At 51.3% G+C, this 12,500-nt stretch overlaps 1 protein-coding gene across 1 annotated transcript in view; it reads left to right on the top strand.

Annotated features, from left to right (window-relative positions):
• LOC311326439 (zinc finger protein ZFPM2-like) overlaps positions 1-6,293 on the top strand; it is a gene marked incomplete at both ends in the record, with an annotated part of 72,552 nt that extends 66,259 nt beyond the window's left edge. Inside the window, 4 exons of the mRNA XM_084459332.1 lie at positions 158-415; positions 802-1,029; positions 3,781-4,832; positions 4,950-6,293. Coding sequence (XP_084315458.1) covers positions 158-415; positions 802-1,029; positions 3,781-4,832; positions 4,950-6,293 — 2,882 coding nt within the window. The remainder of the gene's footprint in view (positions 1-157; positions 416-801; positions 1,030-3,780; positions 4,833-4,949) is intronic.
• Between the last annotated feature and the right edge of the window lie 6,207 nt (positions 6,294-12,500).

Genomic DNA, 12,500 nt, shown 5'->3' with positions numbered 1-12,500 from the left:
ATGAGAAGAAAAGCTAAAAAAAGCTAAAAACTAAAAATAAATGATCTCCTCTCCTCCTCCTCTCCTCTCTTCCTCCTCCTCCTCCTCTCCTCTCCTCTCCTCCTCCTCTTCCTCCTCTCCTCTCCTCCTCCTCCTCCTCCTCCTCTCCGCTCCTCAGGAGGTCAGTTGTGGTGCACCATTACCAGAGCTGTCCCCTGGGGGGAGGAGCTTACAGCCTACGCCATGGACTGGAACTCCTGCCACCAGCCAGCCAATCAGACGTCTCTGTCAGAGGGTGTGTATCCCGCCCACCAGCCTTTCGACCAGTCTCCTCTCTCCGGGGGCGTGTACCCGGCAGCCAGACTGCTGGAGTCCATGCAGCTCCTCCCCCAACAGGCTGCCATGGCAACCATATTGCCCAACGCCATCGTCAACAGTAAGATACATCCTCATACTTCTGAGCATGCATGTGTGTGCGTTAGTATGATGTATGATAAAATCGCTCTATAGTTAGTAAAAATATTAACTGTGTGTGTGTGTGCGTCTGTGTGTGTGTGTTTGTGTGTGCGTTAGTATGATGTATTATAAAATCACTCTATAGTTAGTAAAAATATTAACTGTGTGTGTGTGTGCGTCTGTGTGTGTGTGTTTGTGTGTGTGTGTGTGTGCATGTCTGTGTGTGTGTGTATGTATGTATGTGTGTGTGTGTGTGTGTGTGTGTGCATGTCTGTGTGTGTATGTATGTGTGTGTGTGTCTGTGTGTCTGTGTCTGTGTGTGTGTGTGTGTGTGTGTGTGTGTGTGTGTGTGTGTGCGCCCTCTAGAGGACATCTTCCCATGCCAGGTGTGTGGTATCTGGTTCCGTAGCGAGCGGAACCTGCAGGCCCATCTCATGTACTACTGCAGCGGGCGCCAGCGAGACCCAGGCCACACCTCAGAACCCTACAGCACACACCCGCATCACATGACCCTGCCCGCTGCCGCCTACCCACAAGGCCCTGGGGCGGGGGCGGGACAGCAGGCCGTGGACGTGCTGCTGAGTTTCCACAATGGTGAGACAGGGGAATGGTGTCTCTGAACGGGTTACTGGATTCTTAAAGACTCACTAGAACTTTTTGTTATATTTTTTGCAATTGTCATTACATCCTGACGGCAATCAATAAATAAAGTGCTCTGACACTAAAGTGAAATAAATCCATTATCTGTGGAAGTCACTGGACTGTAATAAACGAGGGTCATTTGTTTCCCCCCAGTTTGGAGGAGGGGCTTTGGAGGGAGTCCTGAAGGAAGGGGCGGGGATTTTGTCAGTTGCATTTTTCAAAAGCTTTCAAAAATGTTCCCGAGTCTAACAGGAAATCCCAAAGCGCATACTGCACCTTTAAACCGCATACTGCACCTTTAAACCGCATACTGCACTTTTAAACCGCATACTGCACCTTTAAAGGAGAACTTTACTCTTTTTTTTTTTCCATGGGTCCATCACGCATAAAAAATATCATTATTTAGTGGGTAATAACTTGATAGATATGCCTGTTTCTAATCCCCCCAAAATGTGTGATGTGTATGCAAATTATATGCAAATGAGCTGATCGCTGCAGCGACAGGTAGCCCGGTGGTTCGAGCCTCCAACCAGACAACATCCTCCTTAAATGACTACAATTTAATTACTACTACTACCACTACTACTACTACTACTACTACTATCACTACTACCACTACTACTACTACTACTACTACTACTACTACTACTACTACTACTACTACCACTACTACTACTACCACTACTACTACCACTACTACTACTACTACCACTACTACTACTACTACTACTACTACTACTACTACTACTACTACTACTACTACTACCACTACTACTACTACTACTACTACTACTACTACTACCACTACTACTACTACTACTACTACTACTACCACTACTACCACTACTACTACTACTACTACTACTACTACTACTACTACTACTACCACTACTACTACTACCACTACTACTACCACTACTACTACTACTACCACTACTACTACTACTACTACTACTACTACTACTACCACTACTACCACTACTACTACTACTACTACTACTACTACTACTACTACTACTACCACTACTACTACTACCACTACTACTACTACTACTACTACTACTACTAACCAGGGTTGGGAAGGTTACTTTTAAAAAGCAATCCCTTACAGTTACAAGTTACTTGTGAAAAATTGTAGTCAGTAACGTAATCCGATTACCACAATTTAAAAGTAAAGTAAGGGATTACTTTGAGTTACTTTTGGATTACTTTAAAATGTAGGCCTACTGTGTATTTTCACCAGAAATCCTACATTATTTATTCTTTTTCTGTGTTCTAGAGCTGACAACATAGCTAAACAGCAGTTGCCCAGCGCCCGCCCAGTTAGAGCAAGTGTTAATGCCAAGGATGCGTTTCATCTTGCCATGGCTAGTTAATTGCAGTCTGCAAAACACGACACTCGTTGCTAACATAGCTAACGTTAGGTGTCAACGTCGGAGCCAGCTCTAAACTCCAGCTCTAATGCATTCTAAGCAGCTGTGATTGAAACTATATAGCTCTTGAATAACACCAACAGGCACTATTGAGTGAAAATAATCTGAATGGGCGCTTAGGTCTGGTTTTCTGGTTGAACATTAGTGCTATAGTCTACTGTAGAAGCCTACTGCTAGCTAATTTAGCTGTCAGTGGAAGTAAGGTTAACGTTAGCTACCCTAACGTTTGACATTAGCTAACGTTAATTTACCGGCAAATGCTTTTTCAGGTGGGAGTCCTTGGCCATGGAGAGGGTGTTGTTGGCTGGGAGGCATAGTTTATACTGTGCTGGAATATTGTTGTGGTTTTACTAGCCTACTTCTTTTTTTTTTTTAAAGCTATTTTGTAAAACTGATGAGGCGAGGGGTGATTGTAATCACCCATGTAATCCCCGTTAATAAGCAAATGTAACTGTAATCTAGATTACATATTTTAAATTGTACTGTAACGGATTACAGTTAGTTTTTTTGGAATCTGATTACGTAACGGCGTTACATGTAATCCGTTACTCCCCAACCCTGCTACTAACACTACTACTACTACTACTACTACTACTACTACTACTACTTCTACTACTACCACTACTACTACTACTACCACTACTACCACTACTACTACTACTACTACTACTACTACCACTACTACTACTACTACTACTACTACTACTAACACTAGTACTACTACTTCTAGTACTACTACTACCACTACTACTACTACAACACTACTACTACTACTACTACTACTAACACTACTACTACTACTACTACTACTACCACTACTACTACTACAACACTACTACTACTACTACTACTACTACCACTACTACTACTACTACTACTACTACCACTACTACTACTACTACTACTACTACTACTTCTACTACTACTACTACTAACACTACTACTACTACTAACACTACTACTACTACTACTACCACTACTACTACTACAACACTACTACTACTACTTCCACTACTACTACTACTACAGTACTACTACTATTACTACAACTATTGTACTACTACTATTACTACTACCACTACTATCACACTTGTTTGAGGTTACAGAAACAGCAATGTTCTTACCCAAAAAGATATTTCTTACATCATGTGTCAAAACCTTTTAATAGCTGTGGGACAGATTTAGATCATCATGACTCACTGAAAATACTGGTAATTTGATTTCCCTCCCTGAGGCTAACCTGCCCCCTCACCCCCTCGTCCCTCCCCAGGTGTGAAGACGGAGGTCTCGGGTAGGGGGGGTCTGCGCTGCTCGGTGTGTGACCACACGGCCGACGGCCCGTCGTCCCTCCAACAGCACGTCCTGTCTCACCTGTCCCCGACCGGACACCTGTGTCCCCACTGTCACCTCAGCTTCCTCACGCCCCGCGACCTGGACACGCACAGCCGGACACACGCACACGCACGCCCCGACGCGCACGCTCACGCACTCGACGTAGCGAAGCAGAGGCGTGACCAGAGACGGCGGGGAACACGGCCGCCCGGCGGTGGGCTGCAGCGGGGCGGACGAGCTGAGGTGGAGGGGTCTCCCAGGGGGAGCGCAGGGGCAGGGAGCCCCCGCCCACCCAGAGCCGAGCAGGGAGACACAGACGGGACCAGAGAGCCGCCCCCCCAGCCTCAGTCCCCCTCTGCGCTGAAGCAGACCAGACCAGACTCTAGACCCGCCCCTTCTCCGGACCGCCGCCTTAGCCCCGCCTCCACCCGCGCCCCGGGCCTCAGGCCCTCTAGCCCCAGCCACGCCTCCTCGCCCGTGCACCGCCCCCTCGGCCCCGCCTTCCCACTACCTCACTTCCTGTCCCACTTCCCCTTCCCGCAGGATGTGACCTCGCCGCTGGCGGCCGCTGCCGGCCCGCAGGCCTCTGAGATCCTGGCCAAGATGTCGGAGCTGGTCCACCGTCGGCTGAGGCACGGCGGCGGTGCCGCCGGGGGCAACGGTAGCTACACCCCGCCCGTGCTCTACAGCCCCGCCCACGCGCCCCCGCCCCCCCTGCCCCTGCTCTCGAAAGGAGCCTCCTGTTTCCAGTGCGGGATCTCCTTCGCCAGCCTGGAGAACTACCTGGTCCACAAGAAGCACTACTGTCAGGGCCGCTGGCGCCCCGGGGCCCCACCCCCCACGCCCAGCGACCCCGCCCCCCACACCCTCCCGGACAAGCTGCCCCCCGCCCCGGGGAGCCCCGAGGCGGGGGCCGACCCCTGCCCCCAGCCCCACCCCGCTGGCCTGGCTCTGGCCGGACTGGACCTCTGTGGTTCCGAGTTGAGGGGGGTGCAGGGGAAGGAGATGACACCGCCCAATGAGACCCCCCCACCGCTGGGTCCAGACGAGACCCCCGCCCTCCTCCAGGCCGAAGCCGCCGGCCCCGCCCCCCCGGGTGGCCTGGAGGAGGGTGGGGGGGGGAAGACCACCTGCCAGGCCTGCAAGATCACCTTCAGCCGCAGCGAGAACTACCTGGTCCACAAGCAGTTCTACTGCGCCACGCGCCACGAAGCGCACGCCAGACGGGGCCACGGCAGCAAGATGGCCGCCACCGCCGCCGTCCGCACGCGCAAACGCAGGACGAACGCTTCGAGCCACCCGGCCAATCAGGAGCCGCCGAGTCACCCACGTCTCCTGGGGATCGGGCCAATCGGAGGACGCGCCGCCGGCGGCGTGTACCAGGAGGCAGGAGATACGTGTTCGATGTTCGACAACTGCGGCTACCCCTTCCCCCGCCCTAGATGCAGCGTGTTTCTAGGGGCGGAGCCTAGACACCCCGAGGCCGGCCTCCCTGCTCCCAGGTCCGCCCTCTCTTCTGGGCGCAGCAGCCCGGCGGGCCAATCGGAGCCGGAGGCGCCGCCCGCCGCAGACGCGCCCATGGACCTGAGTAGGAGGCCCCCTCATGGGCAGCAGTCTGTGCCGGACAAGATGGCCGCCGCGCCCCGGCCCCCGGCCAGGCTGCCAGACAGCGACTACCACGAGTGTGTGGTGTGTCAGATCAGCTTCTACCGGGTGGAGGACTACCTGCGGCACAAGCACGGCGCCTGCCCCGCCGACACTACCGCCCCCTCCGCCCCCTCCCACCCCCAGACCCACCCCCGCCAGGCGGACAGCCCGGTCAGGTCCCAAGCCCAAACCAGTGGCGCCGAGTTAGTCACGTCGGATCCGGGGTCCGGCTCGGAGTTGGACCAGGCGGAGCGCCGCCCACCTCAGGACCCCGGCTCTCCTCCTCCTCCTCCTCCATCTAAGAAGCCCAGACGCGATGGACAGATCACCATGGACAGATCCGCCCCTTCCACTGGGACGGTGGCGAGGCAGAGGGAGGCGCCGCGCAGACACAGCCCCACGGAGGCCTGCGAGGGACAGAGGGACCAGCCGGGACCCGAGGATGCCTGTCAGGACACCCTGACACAAAATGGCCACCCGACGGACGTGTCTCTGAGCCCAGATGGCCGCCGCTGGCTATCTGAAGAAGGCGTGAAACCTGTGGAAACGAAGGACGACACGGCGGTGAACTCTAACCTCTCCAGGGGTCAAGGTCAGGGGTCGGGGGGGTCAGAGCCAGGCAGCCCGGACGCCCAGAGCTCCTCCCCCTCTCAGTCCTCCGTGCCGTGTGTGAGGAAAGGTCTGACCGTGGCCAACGTCAAGTACTGCCGGCCCTGCGACATCCAGTTCAACAACCTGTCCAACTTCATCACACACAAGAAGTTCTACTGCTCCTCGCACACACACACACAGCACGTCAAATGAGCTGCTAGGTTCCTAGTCTTTCTCTTCCTCCTCCTCGTCTCTTCTTCCTCCTCCTCCCTCCTCTCCTTCTCATCCTCCGCTCCTCCCAGCTCTCCTTCTCATCCTCCTCTCCTCCCAGCTCTCCTCCTCCTCCTCTTCCTCCCTCCTCCAGCACTGCAGATGGACAATCAGGCATGTCAGCGTGACCGTGAGACTGCCAACACCCTACTGACCTGTAGGGTCAACACTGTCTGCTGGTTCTGTTCTGGTTCTGACCTGTAGGGTCAACACTGTCTGCTGGTTCTGTTCTGGTTCTGACCTGTAGGGTCAACACTGTCTGCTGGTTCTGTTCTGCTTCTGACCTGTAGGGTCAACACCGTCTGCTGGTTCTGTTCTGGTTCTGACCTGTAGGGTCAACACTGTCTGCTGGTTCTGTTCTGGTTCTGACCTGTAGGGTCAACACCGTCTGCTGGTTCTGTTCTGGTTCTGACCTGTAGGGTCAACACTGTCTGCTGGTTCTGTTCTGGTTCTGACCTGTAGGGTCAACACTGTCTGCTGGTTCTGTTCTGCTTCTGACCTGTAGGGTCAACACCGTCTGCTGGTTCTGTTTCTAACTGTTCATTTCATTTGAAAATACTTCCTTCCTCTGTTTTACCTCATTAGATATTGAGGTGGAGATGGACGTCCTGCCTCGTGTCACATGCACAGAGAACACTTACCTTTGGAATGCATATTTATGTTTTACTGTGATACTGAAAAGACTGGTTTCTGGTTGATAAGACATCCTCAAAGCACCACTAGTTATAAACAGTTAATATGTTTAATATGTTGTTTCCCCATCCTGAAGTGGTGAAAACACTCTGTTTTGGAATGATTGGACATTTTTGTTGATTGATGTAGAACTTTGTCTGGTACTGAAGGTGTTTAAAATGTAGTTAGTATTTTTACTTATGTGTTTGTTTGACTTTGGATGCTACGGTTTGTTTTTAACGTGGTTGTTTTGTTCTTCTCTCCCTGCAGTATTATACAAGTCACTTGATCAATCTATTTTTGTCCTTTTCAAGAATTGTTAATAAAAAATTGTGTTGAAAAATAAAATGAGATGATTCCTTTGTCCAGAATACCTTGTTACAGCGTGTTACTATGCATGTATGTGTACGGAATGAAGTTCCCTAAAAATGTTTGTTATACATTAATTGTTGTGAAAATTAAAATCTCAGGAAGACCTTAATAACATTGTCTGCCTCTTTCCTTCAGCCCTCTGGCGCCATCTAGAGGCCGGACCTGGTAGTGCACTTCAGCTCCACAGCGGTCTCGTTCAGATGTTTATAGCTCTCCTTACCGATGGAGATATTCCATGAGTCTTATATCATAACCTATTAAACTGTAACCATCATTATTAAGCTATATCAACTGCAATCTCTATTCCTAGTGGTACATGTGGACATGACGCCAGCGTGATGAGTCAGCGATGTGCTCAGTGAAGTTAAGACACTTAGAAGTTCCAGTGAGCTGGACGAGGACCAAGCCATCATCCATCATGCTGCTGGGAGGAGGACAGGAGGATGAGACTCTCTTGCCCCCCTCTCTCTCTGTCTCTCTTTCTATCTTTCTCTCTTGGCCTCTTGCCTCTCTCTCTCTCCGTCTCTCCCTCCCTCTCTGTCTCTCTCCTCTCTGTACCCCCCTCCCTCCCCCTCTCTCTCTGTCTCTCCTCTCTCTCTGTCTCTCCCGGCCTCTCTCTCCTCTCTGTACCCCCCTCCCTCCCTCCCTCCCTCCTCTCTCTCTCAGCCTCCCCCCCCACCCTCTCTCTCTCTCTCTCTCTCTCTAATGCCTCTTTGCCCAGAGACAGAGCAGCCGTTTAACTGTGATGAACAAGTGGGACACGGAGAGCCTGGCCAAGGTGCTGAACATCCAGGAGGCCCTCTCCTCTGACCTCTACAGGAGCTGACCTTCCAGGAGACCCTCTACCCTGACCTCTGACCTCTACAGGAGCTGACCTTCCAGGAGACCCTCTACCCTGACCTCTGACCTCTACAGGAGCTGACCTTCCAGGAGACCCTCTACCCTGACCTCTGACCTCTACAGGAGCTGACCTTCCAGGAGACCCTCTACCCTGACCTCTGACCTCTACAGGAGCTGACCTTCCAGGACGCCCTCTACCCTGACCTCTGACCTCTACAAGAGCTGACCTTCCAGGACGCCCTCTACCCTGACCTCTGACCTCTACAGGAGCTGACCTTCCAGGAGACCCTCTACCCTGACCTCTGACCTCTACAGGAGCTGACCTTCCAGGACGCCCTCTACCCTGACCTCTGACCTCTACAGGAGCTGACCTTCCAGGACGCCCTCTACCCTGACCTCTGACCTCTACAGGAGCTGACCTTCCAGGACGCCCTCTACCCTGACCTCTACAGGAGCTGACCTTCCAGGACGCCCTCTACCCTGACCTCTGACCTCTACAGTAGCTGACCTTCCTGGACGCCCTCTACCCTGACCTCTGACCTCTACAGTAGCTGACCTTCCAGGACGCCCTCTACCCTGACCTCTGACCTCTACAGTAGCTGATCTTCCAGGACGCCCTCTACCCTGACCTCTGACCTCTACAGTAGCTGACCTTCCTGGACGCCCTCTACCCTGACCTCAGTCAGCATCACCTCTACAGGCGCTGGAAGACAGTGTAGTCAATAATCAATAATCACTATCAATCATCCCTCTCTCTAAAATGACATGTAGGTAGTAATCTTAGGTAGTTAGCCTAGCCAGCCTGCTAGGTGTGTGTGAAATAGCTAAGTGTTGCTGTGACATGTCTTGGGGACTCATGAACAGTTTGCTGACTCGGGGGTCAGATTCCAGAGTCTCAATTTCCCCTGAGAACAAAAGAGAGATTAGAAACATCCGGTTCTCCTGACGCTGCAGTATCGGGCGCCGTCGGTCGGTAGGCCTACCTGTCAGCCCGCCCCCCTGTGGGACCCTGCAGGTCCCGAGTCCGCCTGCCGGGGCCCGCGAGGCAGGTCCGTCAGCACCGATCAGGCCGTAATCGCTCAGAGGAACCGCCACTGCCGTTGATGAATAGGCGGCGCCGCGCGTCAGGCGGCCCGTAGCTCGATACTCTGCCGGCTCACAGCGCGGGACGCGCCTCCGGTGAGGAGGGCCAGGGAACGCGCTCTGCATCCCTCACTCTGACGGGACCGGCGTCCATCATCCATCACTTCTCTCTCTCTCTCCCTCTCTCCCTCTCCACTCCCTCTCTACCTCATTATACACCTCCCGCTTCAGGATGGTGATGAAAGGCTGCTTCCGCTCCCCCCTTCGCTCTCTCTCTCTTCTCCCTCTTTCTTTTTCTCTCTCTCTCTCTTTCTCTCTCTCAGCCCCCTCTCTCCTCTTTCTTTCTCCCCCCTCTCTTTCTCCAGCCTGTATAGCTGCCTCAGACCACAGCTCCATAAGGCCTTATGCATTATAAACTAGCTGTTATTCAGGTTACAGTACACAAGCACAGCACGGTTCCATATTAACAGAGGAAGGAGTGCAGAATAACTCTCACCCTTTAGAAAAGTCTGTCAAGTCTCCATCAAAGTCGTCCAAATAATTATTCGTAGTCCTACTGGGTCACTTTGAACAAACTCTACTCTAACCCGCACTCCCCAATCGCGTATCTGTTATCCGATAGGCGACGATGGGAGCTCTTTAAAGATTAAACACGCAAGATTGCGCAGCGAGCCGCGCGTCATGCGGACGTTCATTCAGAGTAACCAGCATCACGCAGAGCTCGGCCGCCGAGGAGGAGGAGGAGGAGGAGGAGGAGGAGGAGGGGGAGGAGGAGGAGGAGAGGGAGGAGGAGGAGGGGGAGGAGGAGGAGGAGGAGGAGAGGGAAGAGGAGGAGGAGGAGGAGGGGGAGGAGGAGGGGGAGGAGGAGGAGGAGGAGGAGGAGGAGGAGGAGGAGGGGGAGGAGGAGGAGGGGGGGGGAGGAGGAGGAGGAGGAGAGGGAGGAGAGGGAAGTTCAGCCGGTGTGTGTGTGTGTGTGTGCTTGGTGCTCGGTTTGGTTTGGTCCGTTCCTCCGCACCCCCGCTCGCTCCGGACGCGATGGTGGTTTCTCCCGTCTGGGCTACGGAAGGTCAAATACTCCAAATTCTCCGGAACACCTCTCCAACGGACAGCTTTCCCCTCTCAGAGACGGATCCGGTGGACGTTAACGGATCGGGGCATCTTTATCTGGGCCATGTTCACACCGAGCCGTAAAGTAAGTCCTTAGGCTACCGGTTCTTATCAAGATTCTTGTCAGTAGCCGGTGTCCCGTATAAGCATGTCGGGAGGAAGGACTTCGGTCTAGGGTCGCCTGTACCTTATTTGACATGGGATTCATCTCTATGCGTATATTGTCCCGTTGTCAACTGTTGAACCGATTCCCTCGGACCGGAGAGGCTACGGGGAAGGCACGGGAAACGGCAGAGCGCTCGAGGTGCCGGTGAGAGAGATCCTGATGAGAGGATTCGGTGACATGCGTGCGCATCTGGCACGGGACATGTGAATATAGATATCTGGACATGTGAATATAGGTATCTGGTCATGTGAATATAGGTATCATGGTCATGTGAATATAGGTATCTGGTCATGTGAATATAGATATCTGGTCATGTGAATATAGATATCTGGTCATGTGAATATAGATATCTGGTCATGTGAATATAGGTATCTGGCACGGGATATAGGTATCTGGTCATGTGAATATAGGTATCTGGTCATGTGAATATAGGTATCTGGTCATGTGAATATAGGTATCTGGTCATGTGAATATAGGTATCTGGTCATGTGAATATAGGTATCATGGTCATGTGAATATAGGTATCATGGTCATGTGAATATAGGTATCTGGTCATGTGAATATAGGTATCTGGTCATGTGAATATAGGTATCTGGTCATGTGAATATAGGTATCTGGTCATGTGAATATAGGTATCTGGTCATGTGAATATAGATATCTGGTCATGTGAATATAGGTATCTGGTCATGTGAATATAGGTATCTGTCATGGGACATGTGAATATAGATATCTGGTCATGTGAATATAGGTATCATGGTCATGTGAATATAGATATCTGGTCATGTGAATATAGGTATCTGGTCATGTGAATATAGATATCTGGTCATGTGAATATAGGTATCTGGTCATGTGAATATAGGTATCTGGTCATGTGAATATAGATATCTGGTCATGTGAATATAGGTATCTGGTCATGTGAATAAAGGTATCTGGTCATGTGAATATAGGTATCTGGTCATGTGAATATAGGTATCTGGCATGGTCATGTGAATATAGGTATCATGGTCATGTGAATATAGGTATCTGGTCATGTGAATATAGGTATCTGGTCATGTGAATATAGGTATCTGGTCATGTGAATATAGGTATCTGGTCATGTGAATATAGGTATCTGGTCATGTGAATATAGGTATCTGGTCATGTGAATATAGGTATCTGGTCATGTGAATATAGGTATCTGGTCATGTGAATATAGGTAGACTGTGAGAGGCTGCAACTGTAGAATATGTGTTCTACATTAGGCTACATCAGCAGCAGCATTTACCGATTCAGACTCAGAGCTTTATTTGTCAGAGGTTTAGTGTACAACCATGTTACTGCAGCTCCGAGGTGTGCTCCAAAAATACAGGTCATTACAATTCACAGGTTACCAATCATACAGGAAATACAACCTAACCTATAGACTATGGTCTAAAGCACGCCAGTGTGGATGTATCATGTACATGCTATGAATTTGATGAATTGATGAATGAATAATGATAAATAAATAAATAACCCGGAGGGGCATGGGGGTGTTGTGTACATACTATAGCTATAGATACATAAATAATCCGGAGGTGAGATATACTTCTGCGTTTACATTTGCATGTAGGCCTACATGTGTGGTACAGTAGATGTGTAGGCTACACGAGATACTGTATGGTGACTGTTTAGTACTAGCTAGGGTCGTGGTGACTGTACTAGCTAGGGTCGTGGTGACTGTACTAGCTAGGGTCGTGGTGACTGTACTAGCTAGGGTCGTTCAGGTGCCGGATGGCCTGTGGAAAGAAGCTCTTCCTGAGTCTCTCCGTGTTCACCGTGTGTGTGAAGCTCTTCCCGAGTCTCTCCGTGTTCACCGTGTGTGTGAAGCTCTTCCCGAGTCTCTCCGTGTTCACCGTGTGTGTGAAGCTCTTCCTGAGTCTCTCTGTGTT

Source organism: Borostomias antarcticus (assembly GCF_949987555.1).
Source record: "Borostomias antarcticus genome assembly, chromosome: 27".
Classification (NCBI taxonomy): Eukaryota; Metazoa; Chordata; class Actinopteri; order Stomiiformes; family Stomiidae; genus Borostomias; species Borostomias antarcticus.
Note: the sequence above shows the minus strand (reverse complement) of the source record. Positions and strands in the feature narration are given on the sequence as shown.